Source organism: Eumetopias jubatus, unplaced genomic scaffold (genome assembly GCF_037043125.1).
Source record: "Eumetopias jubatus isolate StellerSeaLion01/CBP00866 unplaced genomic scaffold, mEumJub1_p1.0 scaffold_12, whole genome shotgun sequence".
In the NCBI taxonomy this organism is placed as follows: domain Eukaryota; kingdom Metazoa; phylum Chordata; class Mammalia; order Carnivora; family Otariidae; genus Eumetopias; species Eumetopias jubatus.
In genome coordinates, this window is record NW_028274818.1 from 67,058,182 (window position 1) to 67,071,731 (window position 13,550).

At 55.4% G+C, this 13,550-nt stretch overlaps 1 protein-coding gene across 1 annotated transcript in view; it reads right to left on the bottom strand.

Moving 5' to 3' along the window:
- The window catches only part of EPHX1 (epoxide hydrolase 1), a 30,951-nt gene that overhangs the window by 417 nt on the left and 16,984 nt on the right, over nucleotides 1-13,550 (bottom strand). The window contains exons 4-8 of the mRNA XM_028111708.1: nucleotides 5,493-5,720; nucleotides 4,924-5,053; nucleotides 4,220-4,425; nucleotides 3,326-3,434; nucleotides 489-614 (exon numbers count right to left, since the gene is read on the bottom strand). Of these exons, the coding sequence (XP_027967509.1) occupies nucleotides 489-614; nucleotides 3,326-3,434; nucleotides 4,220-4,425; nucleotides 4,924-5,053; nucleotides 5,493-5,720 (799 nt within the window). The remainder of the gene's footprint in view (nucleotides 1-488; nucleotides 615-3,325; nucleotides 3,435-4,219; nucleotides 4,426-4,923; nucleotides 5,054-5,492; nucleotides 5,721-13,550) is intronic.

Consider the following 13,550-nt stretch of genomic DNA (forward strand, 5'->3'; position numbering starts at 1 on the left):
GATCACACTGAGGGGCGAGGTGGCATCCTGGTTCCCTGTCCCCCCACAGCAGGGGGCTCCGGGACGGGGGGCTGGGCGTTCCGACCACCCTCCCACAGGGAGCCAGAAAGGAAGGACAGACCAGGGTTCTCACCAACCCCTCAAGTCCAACCCACTAGAGCTGCCTTCTCCAGAAGGGCTGGCCGGGCTGGAGAACCCGCGGGCTCCCCACGGGCTGAGCCGGACAGGACAGCCGCTAGCCCCCCCAGCTGCGTTTCCCTTTCCCCCCGCTGCCCCCTGGGGATCCGGAAGTCCAGGACCGCCGATGCCATATGGGGCCGGCCCGGCGTTCCCTCGGTGAGTGAAGTGACACCGTGCTCTCATCCCAGGCACCCTGGGCACCTACGGTCCTGCCATCAAAGGACCTCCCTGGGGGTCAAGGGCAGGTGGTCCGGCTGCTCCTGGAGGCCCGTCGGCAGGCGGCCCTGTGCGGGCTCAGCCAGACTCACCGGTCATGCTTGTTGGCCATGAAGCCCTGGCCCAGGTTCTCCTTGTAGAAGCGCTGGGAGGAGGTGATGGTGCCCGTCGTCCAGTAGAGCATGACGTTGGTCAGCAGGTCGTCCAGGGAGAACTTCCTGCGGAAGCAGCCCCGGAAGGCCCCTCAGTGCCAGGTGCGGCTTTCAGGCTGCGAGTGCCGGGGACCCCCGCCCGCCTGGCTTCCTGCTCAGACCTCGCCTGAGGCTGGTGCATTAGCCCCATGGTGCCCGGGCCTGGGCCCGGGGCCGCCAGCTACCAGGCTTGGCCTGGGGCCCTGCGGACACCTCCCCACTCGGCATGGGACCCCACCCAGGCTGTGGGGCTCCACACATGGGGAGGAAGGAGCCATCTGGTTCTTATTGTTGGGGCCCGAGGTCTGTAGACCCTGAAACCCCACATTCTCCTGGCCCCACCTGCCCCTCGGGCTCTGACCTCTTGCTGGACTCCCTCATGCTACCCTGTGTCCAGAGCCCCCTGGAGCACTCCATGGCCCCCCACCCCGTCCAGCTGCTGGTGCCCACCACTTCTGCCCCGATGCCCTCCCCCTGCTCATCTTCCGCCCCTCCAGCCTCCAGCCCTCCCCTGCCCACAGTCTGACGTCCATGCCACCCAGGCCTGCCTTCCCGCCTCCCCTCTGCCCCATCTCTCTTGCCCCCCCCATGCCTCAGCACCCCCCCCACTGCAACTGCCAGCCCGCACTTGCCAGCCCCCCATTCAGGTAGGGGCTCCTCACTTCTCCTCCCTGCTCCTGGGGCTGCTGCTGGGCCTGCTCGTTCCCCCCAGACCACAGTCATTTCCTCCGGTCCGACCCCTCCCCGGGCTCCAGATCTCTGTCTGGTTACCAAGCGGGCACCTCCCACTCAGCACGTCCCTGCCGGAAGTGGCCCCTGCATCTCTGCTGAGCCCCTCGCGGACACACACACTCTCCGATGCAAGTGCACCCACACACGCATGCTCACACGGGCACACGTGTCTATCCAAACCCACGGGCGCTCACACGTGCACACTTCCATCATCCAAAGGCGCACACACACTCAGAGGCTCCCTTCCTCATTCCCTATTTCCTGCTTGACGAAGGAAGGGCGTCCCTGCAGCCTGGTGGGGAGGTAGAAATTTCTACCTCTGCTGCTGCCTCCCCCCTCCCCCCCCAGCCCTGGCTGTCCCCCCTCCCCCCTCCCCCCCAGGCGCCGCTGATGTCACTGTGCCTGAATTGAGGAACTTGCTGATGCTCCCACTTGGCTCCCCAGCTCTCAGCCAATAAGTGTAGTTGATACATCAGGCCAACGTGCTGAATTTGCTTGTGTGTGTCAGCCTCTAGTTGTAGTTGGCCATTTTATCCTCAGCACCACAGTTTAAGGAACATTGAGCCCTAACCCCGGCCCTGCTCCCAACCAGTGCAGCTCCAGCAGGCAAGGGGCGAGGGGTGCAGGAGTGGGGTACTGACATTAGACACAAAAACACGAAGCATTTGTAAGGAGAGAGGCTTCTCCAAAATGAATACGTTCATAAGGCATCTTCCCGTTCAGAAGTAACCGTTCCTTGGGGTCTAGCAACAGCGGTGTGGAGCCGGACAGGGGAAGAAGCGACTTTGAATTGCTCTTTGGAGGACCGTGGAAATCGTCCAGTGAGAAACGGACAGTCAGAATCGTGAATGGTCAGAACCAGCTTTTAGCGAGATGCCCAGGGGCTCCCATCTCCCCCTAGGCTCTGATCATAGCCAGCAAACGACCCCACCGACCCTCCCCGCCCTAGTGCAGGCAGGGATCTTGCTAGAACACAGAGCTGAGCTAGTCTGTGCCCTGTGTCTGGCTGCAGGTATTGGTGGGCAAGGAGCAGGGCCACCCCTTTGCCAAGGGGCTGCTGGTGGAGCCCCATCGCCCCGGGTCCTGCCCAGTGTGGGGCGGGGAACGGATCCCAGGGTGAGGGCTTGTGCGTGGGCTCCCGGTCCAGCCCCCCGCGTACCTGCCCCCAGCCTCGGCAAAGTCAGCCTTTCCCAGAGTGCCTCGCGTTTCTATCACTCTCACCTTCGCTTCTGCTCTTCTCTCTGCCTAAATTCTCTGCTTCTACCCTTTCCGCCGGCAAACTCCTACTCATCCTTCAAGGCCCAGGCCAAATAGATTCTCCCGGTCATTTCCCCTCCCTGCCCGGTAGACGGAGCAGATCCTCTTTTCTCTGGACTCGCACAATCTTCCAGAGCTCATTCGTCTGGTGCGTGTTTGTCGAGCCTCCTTCCTTCCAGGCGCTGGGGCAAGGGCACGACCTAGACACGGTGCCCGTGGCCGAGGCGGGAGCCAGCCCCACCTCGCCTCTCACCGCAGCGCTGTGTCTGGTGCTCTGTGTGCCCCCAAGGCAACAAAGAGGGGGAGGGGTGCTGGAGAAGCTGGGTCAGGGCTGACCTTGGTGGCACCTGAGTCAGGCCAGAGGCCCGGGAGTCACCCTGCAGCTGCCTCCAGGCTTCCCCCAGGGCACATGGTCAGGAGGCCGTGATGATCCCGGGCTCCCGTGGGCTCGGGCGCGGGCGGGGGGCCCTGGCTGCTCACGCCTCTTGGCAATAAAGGGGCACTCACTGCCCCCGGGGCCCGCTGATCCCGGGAGGGTGCTGTCGAGCAAACGGACCACAGACAGTCTCGAGCCCTGCGTCCTATGCCCGACCACTCCACTGGGGGGCTTGGAGCAAGTCGCTAGACCTCTCTCTGCTTCCGCTTCCTCATCCGGAGGAACTGGGGCCGGGTTCACCAGGGTGAGGGCCTGAGGGGCACCCAGCAGTAGCTGGGACATGCCGGCTGGTGGCTGGAGGGTAGGGTCTCACCTCTCCAGGCCTCCGTCCTCCAGGTCTCGGAACTCCGGGTTGGTCCAGGTGGAGAACTTCTCCAGGATATAGGCAGCTAGGCCCACAGGAGAGTCATTCAGAGCGCAGCCTGGGGTGGGGAGAAGCGAGGGAGGGACTCAGGCCTGGGACCAGTGAGCGGTCAGGGCCCCGTGTCGGGGCACAGCTCTGCCCTGACCTTGGGGTGCTCAGGCACCCCCCATCTACTTAACCCTCGGCCTCGGAACTCTCATCTGAGAAAAAGGGGTAAAACCGGCCCCACTGCATGGGCAGCTAGCTTTCTGTGTTTGGGGAGATCCGGATGGGAAATATGTATGAATGCTGGTTTTAAAAAGGTGGGGTTTGGGGTGCCTGGCTGGCTCAGTCCGAAGAGCATGCAACTCTTGATCTTGGAGTCATTGAGTTTGAGCCCCATGTTGGGTATAGAGATTACTTAAATAAATAAAAAAACTTAAAAAAAAAGGTGGAGTTTTTAGTTTATATGCTCTGGTTTGTGAAAACTAAGAAACCTAAAAGTCCAAATTAGGGGAAGAGTTCCAAATGAATATCGACCCCCTCCATCCGCCCCAGTCCTTGAGCTGCCGGGCCCCCAGGCTCCCTCCTCGACTTAGGCTCAGGGTGCAGGGGTCAGGGGTCAAGGCCCCGGAGCACACTGAATCAGCTCGAGCAGGTGTCTGGAATGCGCTGGCCATGTATCAACTGACCTCTGCCTGGAAGTGCTGGGTGAGAAAGAGTTCGGGGCCCTCCCGGGAGGTTTTCATCCCGGAGCAGTGTTGTCGGGTGGGTGAGGCCCCCTGGCTGGGCGCCTGGCTGAATGGGAGGGGTGTGGCCCCCGCCCCAGCGGAGAAGGCCGCAGCGTCCGGAGCACGCACTCACCCACGGTGTCGGGTTTGGTGCACTGGATGTGCATATAACCGCTCTCCCTCATCAAGCTGTAGAAAACCTTCTCCTTGAAGGGGTGCAGCAGCTCTATATCCCTCTGGGTGTAGCCGAAAAGCCTCGGGAAACGCGGTCCCAGGAGAAGGGTCAGGGTGCCGGGATTTAAAACGAAAGCCATGTTCAAGTGCAGGCCTTTCACGTGGCTGAGGGCAGAGAGAGGGTCCAGGTGAGGCTGACGCAGGGCTGGGGAGGGGAGACTAGCAGGAGGCCGCGGGGCTGAGATGCGCAGAGCCAGCCCTCTTGGAATCTGCGCCTCTAGGGCGGCCCCATGACAGGGAGGAGGGGGTTGGCGAGGAAAATACAGAGTTTCTAGAAAGTTCTGGGCTCTTCTGGGGCTTGGTGCACCAGAAATGTCCACTGCCTGACTTTCCCCTCCTCTATCTGGCCCTCTCTGCCTGGGTACCTGGCCCAGACTCCCCAACCCTGTGTGATACCCAATAGAGAGAGAATCCACGTCAAGGTGCCCCAGGCACAGCAGGGTGACGGGGGCGGGGGAGGGAGCCCTCCCTCCCCTCCCCCAGGCCCACAGACACCCCGCCTGGGTGGCCCCCGGCAAGAGGACGCTCCAAGTCTCAGCTAGCGTGCCCAGGCGGAATCCCCTGCACAGATGGCTACCCCACCCACCTGACAGGGACCCTCACCTGGGCACCATCTGGGCCATGTTGGTGCAGATCAGGGACCCCCAGTCCCCGCCCTGAACATAGAATTCCTGGAAGCCCAGCCGCAGCATCAGCTTATAAAAGATCCTGGCCGTGGCCACTGAATTCAAGCCTGGTTTGAAGGGGAGAGGGAAGAGAATCACAGGGAGGTCACTCCCTGGGTCCTCCTGGGCTCCTAGGAAATTCCTCACCCCCCCCCCGTTTGCCCCAGGCTGGGGTCACAGCGGCTCACGGGAGGGCAGAGGGTTCGGGGTCCCCACGGCGGCATGGCCAGCGCCCAGCAGGCAGGCATCTGCGTGGCAGAGAGGGATGGCGAGGGGACGGCCACGCAGCGAGGGCGCGGTGGGCTCAGGCCAGCGCCGCAAGGTTCTGGGGGCCCTGCTGCCCGCAGGCTGGCCTGGGCTCTGGGCTGCTCTGCCCATCCCCTGCCCACGGCACCCGGCAGAGCCCAAGAAGGGGCGCCGGCCATCTGGCCCCCCCAGGCTCCGAAGGGAGCTGTCCCGGCTGGCTCCCCGCCTGTGGGAAGGCCTGGCCCCCAGCAGCCCCCATACCCTTTTTGGAGGATGCCTCCGAGAAGCCGTAGCCGGGAATGGAAGGGCAGATGACTTCAAAAACGTGCTCTTCGCTCAGGCCGTGGTTCCTGGGGTCGGTCAGGAGCGGGATGATCTTATAAAACTCGTAGAAGGAGCCGGGCCAGCCGTGCACCATCAGCAAGGGCTTCGGGGTGCAGCCGGATGGTGGCTGGGGGGGCTTCACGTGGATGAAGTGGATGTCCAGCCCTAGGAGGCAGAGCACGGTCAGCCCGCGGGGAGTGGGGAGGCCCCGCAACGGGGGAGGCTGCAGCCATGGCCCTCCGCATGTCCAGGCAGGCTCTGCAGCCGCCCCCCCCCGCCCGCCCCCCGCCTCCCCGGAGCCTGGGCAGTGGAGGCGGCGCCCTCAGGGGCCCACGGTGCTGGGCTGGCTGTGTGCCTACTCAGTGCTCCGGCCACACGGCTGCCCTGCAACGGACAGACCGTGACCATGCCCCCTACACATCGGGGCACGAGCCCTGCGAGGCCGGGGCAGGGGCTGCTTGCGCACTGCCCGCTTCCCAGAGCCCAGAGCAGGTCCTGGCTCCTGGTGGCCCTTGGGGAAGGCTGCCTAATAATGTGGAGACCGGGGGAGGGGCGCCCGCCGGCTCGGTCAGTAGAGCACTCCTGATCTCGGGGTTGTAAGTTCGAGCCTCGCGCTCAGTGTAGAGATCACTCAAACACAAAACCTTTAAAAAAAAAAAAGATTGAGGGACATCTGGGTGGCTCAGTTGTTAAGTGTCTGCGTTCGGCTCAGGTCATGATCTCGGGGTCCTGGGATCCAGCCCTGCATGGGGGCTCCCTGCTCAGCGGGGGGTCTGCTTCTCCCTCTGACCCTCCCCCCTCTCATGTGTGCGCTCTCTCTCTCAAATAAAGACATAAAATCTTAAAAAAAAAAAGTTTTCGGGCGCCTGGGTGGCTCAGTTGGTTAAGCGACTGTCTTCGGCTCAGGTCATGATCCTGGAGTCCCGGGATCGAGTCCCGCATCGGGCTCCCGGCTCAGCGGGGAGTCTGCTTCTCCCTCTGACCCTCTTCCCTCTCGTGCTCTCTATCTCTCATTCTCTCTCTCTCAAATAAATAAAATCTTTAAAAAAAAAAGTTTTCTCCAAGCAATGAAATTTCAAGTGAACTATTTTTTTTAAAGATTTTATGTATTTATTTGAGAGAGAGACAGAGAGAGCACAAGTGGGGGGTGGTGGGGGCAGAGGGAGAAGCAGACGCCCCACTGAGCCGGGAGCCTGACACGGGACTTGATCCCATGACCCTGAGATCATGACCTGAGCTGAAGGCAGATGTTTAACCGACGGAACCACCCAGGTGCCCCTGAATTATTTTCTTTTTTTGTGTTTCCTGTACTTCCTAATTTTTCGACAAGGGATATAAACTCAAAGCATAACTTTTTTTAAGTGGAGATATTTTTTTAAAGTTGAGTTGCGTGCTGGGCACTGGGAACGCATCCAGGCCAGGGGTGGCTGAATGGGCTCCAGGCCCCCCAGAGTCCCTCCGAGGACGGTCCCTTCCTAGGCAGGTGGCCCGGAGAGCACCTGGGCGTTCAGGGCAAAGAGCCTGCGCTGCCGTCACACCTGCAGCCCTGCACCACAACCAGCTCACGTTCTGGTGGGTTATTAATTCATTACATAAATAATATATGTTTACTGTAAGAAACGGAAAACAGATAAATCAAAAGGGGGAACAATCACAAGTAGTACCACTATCTGGAGAGAACATTGTGCTGTCTTTCCAAATTTTTAAAAATAAATTTGTTATTTTGGAACAATTTATTTTAAGGGATCCCTAATGCCCAAGGTGGGGCTTGAACGCACGACCCCAAAGTCAAGATTAGCATGTTAGGGGCACCTGGGTGGCTCAGTCGGTTAAGCATCTGACTCTTGGTTTTGGCTCAGGTCTTGAACTCACAGTGGAGCCTACATTAAAAAAAAAAAGTCTCACGCTCCACAGAGCCAGCCAGGCGCCCTTATCTTGGAACAATTTCAGATTTATAGAAATATAGTGAGGACAGTACAGGAAGTTCCCATGAACCCCACACCCAGTTTCCCAGTCATTAACGGCTTACGTTAGTCGGGTACATTTGTTACAAGGAACGAACCAGTACTGATACGTTAATAACTCCACTAAAGTCCATCATTTATTCAGATCTCCTTAGTTTTAGAAACATTTGTATTTTAAAATTTTATGGTAGGAAGGGCATTTAGTCCCTCCTTACAAATTGCTAAGCGTGCCATCTGGTACTGCTGACCGCGGGCACGACGCGGGCCAGCAGGTGTCTAGAACTTACTCATCTGGTATAACTGAGACTCTGCACCCGTTAGCGAGCGTCTCCCCGTCTCCCCACCTCCCCACTTCCCGGCCCCCACCATCCGCCTCTCTGCTGCTACGAGCTGGACAATCTGGGAGCTCCCCATACATGGGATCGTGCAGTATTTGTGCTTCTGACTGGCTTATTTCACTCAGCAGAACGTCAAGGTTCATCCATGTGGTCACCTAGGGCAGGGTTTCCTTCTTTTTAAAGGCTGAATAACACTGGTGTCCACAGACAACGGAATACGGCTCAGATGTCCTGAGTTTTTACCTAACGTCCTTTTCCTGTTGCAGGATCCCATCCAGGACCCCACATCACGTTCAGTTGTCATGTCTCCTTAGACTCCTCTGGACGGAGGCAGTTCGGACTTTCTTTTTTTTTAAAGATTTATTTATTTGAGAGAGAGTGAGAAAGAACACGCACAAGTGGGGGAAGGGGCAGAGGGAGAGGGAGAGAGACTCTCAAGCGAACTCTGAGCTGAGCACGGAGCCCGACGCAGGGCTCGATCTCACGGCCCCGAGATTACGACCTGAGCTGAAACCAAGAGTCAGACGCTCAATCGAGGGAGCCCCTCAGGCGCCCCCAGTTCAGACTTTAAAAAAAAATAGATCATAACTTTCTTCGAACAAAAATAGAACCCTACATCCATTGTATTGTGGGGCCTCCTGTGCGTGTCCCTCTAAGTTGCTGTGTTTACTCCTGCTCTAGAGTTCTTTTCGGAAGGTAACCTTCCCTCCTTCGGAACACGCTGCACGATGTGAGAGATGTCTAATTCATCTGAGTGTAGAGCTGGGGAGCCCCATGCACACACACGCGTGCCGGAGTGCACGGGCGATCCCTGGAGGCGTGGGTGTGAGCACGCGTGACAGGGAAGAAGCCGTCCCGGGGCGGGAACCGGTGGCCACGGCGGGGCAGGGGCGAGACGGAGGCTGCCTTTTCACCATGTCCTTGCATACTGTTCGAATTTTAAATATTTGAATTTTAAAAATGAAGAAAAATGTTAAAGCCCGTATTTCCTCATTGACCCTGCAGGAGGCTTCCCTTGGTGGAGGAAGCAAGCCCCCCGCCCCCGGGTTTTTCCGGCTGGGTCTGTGGTTCTGTGCGGTGCTCCGGGCTGTCCGCTCTGAACCGAGGAGCCGAACTGGGCACTAGGCCTGGTGGGTGGCGACGGGGGCGGGGGGGGGCTGGGGGGTGTCAGGGCCCAGGGCCTGAGCCGGGACAGGGGCTTGAGATGAACGGTACAGGGCTGAGCTGGCCCTGGCCCTGAACCTCGGCCTCCCGGTGACTCAGCAACGCTGTCCTCTCTGGAGGGGATGGGCTGGGCCTGAGGCCTCCGAGGCCCTGCCCGCTTTCTCCCAGACTCTGTGCCTAGAGATTGATCTCTGGAGGGAGGCCCAGGCCTCCTCACAGGACAGGGAAGCACATGCAGAGCCCAGAACGCCGGGGTAGGGGCAGAGAGGACCCCAGAAAGGTCTGAGCCTGAGGGACCAATGAGGACGGCAGCAGACGGAGGGAGGAGGGAGGACTTCTTGGACCACTCAGGCCGGGGACCGAGGGAAAGATGCACGAAGGTTTGCTGGGCCGGGGCCGGGCTGCCAGCCCAGGGGAGGTGGCTGGACCGCACGTGGGTTCAGTCACAGCTGCGGTCTGGGATGACTCGATGCCCGAAGCCGCCCCCTTTGGAGCGCTTGCACTGTTTTGTGCCATGATGTCCAGGGGGTAAGGCTTTCTCGAGCCTGCAGCCTCCAGGAAGGGAAGGGCCCCTTCGTGCCGCTTGCCTCTGGGTTTTTGAACATGCTGTTCCCTCCTCCCGGACCGCCTTCCCCACATAAGTGGCAAACTCCTATTCATCCTTTAAGTCTCAGCTCAGATGCCACCTCCTCTAGGAAGCCTTCCGTCACACTCCCAGGTGGCATGGGCTCACGAAGCTCCCAGAGCCTCCTCCCTCCCAGAACCCCTTACCCCGTGCTGGGATGGTTAGCATCACCCCAGAGTGAAGGCAGGGACCCTGTTCTCTGGCTGTGTGTCCCCAGCCTCAGCGGAACGCGTGGGTCCATGAGATTCCTGCCTGTCAGCATCTGTTAGAGGACCAGTGAAGAGCTGGGGCAACAGAGTCACTCAATCACCATGAGGAAGCCAGGCCACCTGGCACCAGCAATGCGAAAGGCAACCTTTGGAAATTATATACAAGGACCTGTATGTACTTTGGCTTGGATGAAGTGGCCTAGGTCCTCTGGTGAGGCTCATGACAAAGATATCAAAGTCCCCTAAAGGGCACAGCAACCTTTGATTTATGTGTAATATTAGTCCTCGCCTTATTAAAGCTACAAATTTAAAAACCTAGCTCTCTATTAAGCCTGAGTTCAACTTACAAATATTGTTCTCTCTATATTCAAATTTTATTATTATTTTTTAAAGATTTTTTTAAGTCATCTCTACACCCAGTGGGGGGGCTCGAACTCACAACCCCCCGAGATCAAGAGTCACGTGGCTCTCCCGACTGAGCCAGCCAGGCCTCCCTTATATATTTATTTAATCTAAGCAATGTTGACAGTTATTCTCCAGAGGCCTCTGATTAACGGATGGTTGCACTTCTATTTTTTTTCTTAGTTCGTATTTTATTGGACTGATTTGACTGATTTTCACCATTTGAGACCTAAAGATAACAGGACTGAGAATGTCAACAGCAAAAAAAGCCACCCACAAATGAGTAAACTGGAAAGGTTCATGTTATCTTTGGATTGGAATTGAGGGAAAAAGCTGTTCAGAGCTGAAGAAGGTCCTTAAATCAAGACTACTGATACAAGGGTCAGTTTATGGAAATTAAGTCCTGAATTGCACAAATGCCCACTAGGCAGGAGAAATGGGCAGGACAGAAGGACGTGGGCTGTGGGGACAGCTCATCTGCACGAAGGACGGCTGGGCTGGGCCCCGGAGGTAGGAGGCTGGAAGTCTAGAGGCAGGTTAGCACATTCACCCAAAACCCTTGTTTCCCAGTCCGTCTCGAGGATGCAGCAGTTTTCCTCAGACAAGGGGATGGTTGCACTTCTACAAACTTGCTTAGTGATGCTCCTTTAAACACGGCATGATTTCAATTTCCTTTTTAAGAACTTTAGTTGATCTGCCTGACTCGTATGTCTTCCACTTACTTTAAGTTAATTCTCAAAATTTTGATAGATTTATAACTATGGTAAATCCTAAATCTTCCAACACTGCATATAAGCTCAGGGAGATTTTCACATAAAATCACAGATCTAAACCCATTACTGTTACACACTCTAAATTAGAATGCAAAAGTCTTGTCTGTTACTTGGAAAGGCCAAATTCTCTCAAACATGACGAATATTTACAATTCCAAAAATGGGGGCGCCTGGGTGGCTCGGTCTGTTAAGCGTCTGCCTTCAGCTCAGGTCATGATCCCGGGGTCCTGGGATCGAGCCCCGCGTTGGGCTCCCTGCTCAGCGGGGAGTTTGCTTCTCCCTCTGCCGCTCCCCCGGCTTGTGCTCTCTCTCTCTCTCTTTCTCGAATAAATAAATGAAATCTTAAAAAAGTTAGGAAAACCTGATAGCTGCTACAATACGGATGAACTCTGAGGACCTGGTGCCAAGCGCAGCAAGCCAGGCAGAAGGACAAATGCTCTACTCGTAAGAGGTATTCAGGTACAGACTTCATATTTAAATTCAGAGACAGAAAGTAGAATGATGGCTTCCAGAGGTGAGGGAAAGGGGAGAAATGGGGATTACTGTTTAATGGGACAGAGTTTCAGTTCTGCAAAATAAAAAAGCTCTGAAGATGGATGGTGGTGATGGTTGCATAAGGATATAAACATGCCGAATGCCCCTGAACCGGGGTTTTATATTTGCTTGACAGTGGTCGAAATGGTAAATTTTCTGTAATGTATGTTTTACAATAATTAAAAATAAATAGATTTTTAAAAAAGTAACACTATGAACTTGAATTTCCTAAACATTCTAGGTGCTTTTTAAAGATTTTATCTTTTATTTTATTATTTTTAAAGATTTTATTTTTAAGTCATCTGTACACTACAACCTGGACATCAAGAGTCACACACTCCATGGACCAAGCCAGCCAGGCACCCCAACACTTCTGTTTGATTCTGAATCTTTCTGGGGTTAAGATAAGCTTTTCCAACAGACAGACAGACCAGTGGAACAGAACTGAGAGCCCGGAAATAAACCCAGGCATATACAGTCAACTAATCTTTGACAAGGACACTGAACGGGAGAGAAGACAGTCTCTTCAGTCAATGGCGCCAGGTTAACTGGATGTTCACATGGAAAACAATGAAGCTGGCCCCCCACCTCACACCACTCACAAAAATTAACTCGAAATGGATCAAAGACTTAAAGGTAAGACCTGAAACCACGAAACTCCTGGAAGGAAACACAGACACAAAGCTTTCCCAACGTGGGCCCTGGTGATGGTTTCTTGCATGTGACACCTAAAGCTCAAAGCAACTGAAGCAAAAATAAACAAGTGGACAACATCAAACTAAAAAGCTTCTGCACAGCAAAGACAACCTGTGGAATGGGAGAAAATATCTGCAAACCATACATTTGATAAGGGGTTAATCTCCAAAATACAGAAAGAACTCATCGACTCAGTAGCAGAAAAACCACCCAATTAAAACATGGGCAAAGGACCTGAACAGACACTTCTCCAGAGAAGACATCCAGATGGCCAACAGACACAGGAAAGGATGCTCAACATCACTCATCCTCAGGGAAATGCAAATCGAAACCACAGTGAGATCCCACCTCACATCTGTCAGAATGGCCATGATCAAAAAGATAAAAACACAAGAGATACCCAGTGTTGGCGAGGATGTGGAGAAAGGGGAACCCTCGTGCGCTGTTGGTGGGAGCGCAAACTGGTGCAGCCACTCTGGAAAACAGTATGGAGGTTCCTCTAAAAATGAAAAACAGAACGACCATATGGTCCAGCAATTCCATTTTGGGGAATATATATATTAAAAAATGAAAACACTAATTCAAAAAGACATCTGCACCCCATGTTCACTGAAGCATTATTTACAGTACCCAAGACACGTCTATGGACGGATGAAGGGATCGAGACATCGTGGTATAAATGTCCACAATGGAACATTATTCAGCCATAAAAAAACGAGGAAGTCCTACCACTCGTGACAACATGACGCCTTCCTTACGCTCAGTGAAATAAGCCAGACGGAGAAAGGATCTCACTGATCTAGAACAACAAACAACAAACTCAGAAAAAGAGATTAGATGCGTAGTTACCAGAGGGGGGTGGGGGGGGCTGGAGGGAGGGGTCAGAGGGTCCAAACCCCAGATGCACGGTAAGTAAGCACCGGGGGTGTCACATAACCGACATGCTGTGGGACTTGGAGGGAAGCTAAAATGCTGAGTTCTCGCCACAAGGAGGAAAGTGTTTTCTCTCTTTGCATTGGATCTGTACGAGAAACTGGACGTTAGCAGAACCTCCTGTGGTGATCATTTCACAACAAATATAACCCAAACCCTCATGCCGTATGCCTCAACCTCACACTGTGATGGGTCTCAGTTATTTCTCAGACTGGGGAAAAATGCTTTTCCACTGAGGAAACTGTTCCCTCAGCCCAAACAATCTTGGGGTGACCTTGCCCAGAGAATCTGAGAGGCGCCTTCCCTGCAGGCGAAGCTGTGGGACCACCTACCCTCCAGGGGGCACATGAGGTGGAG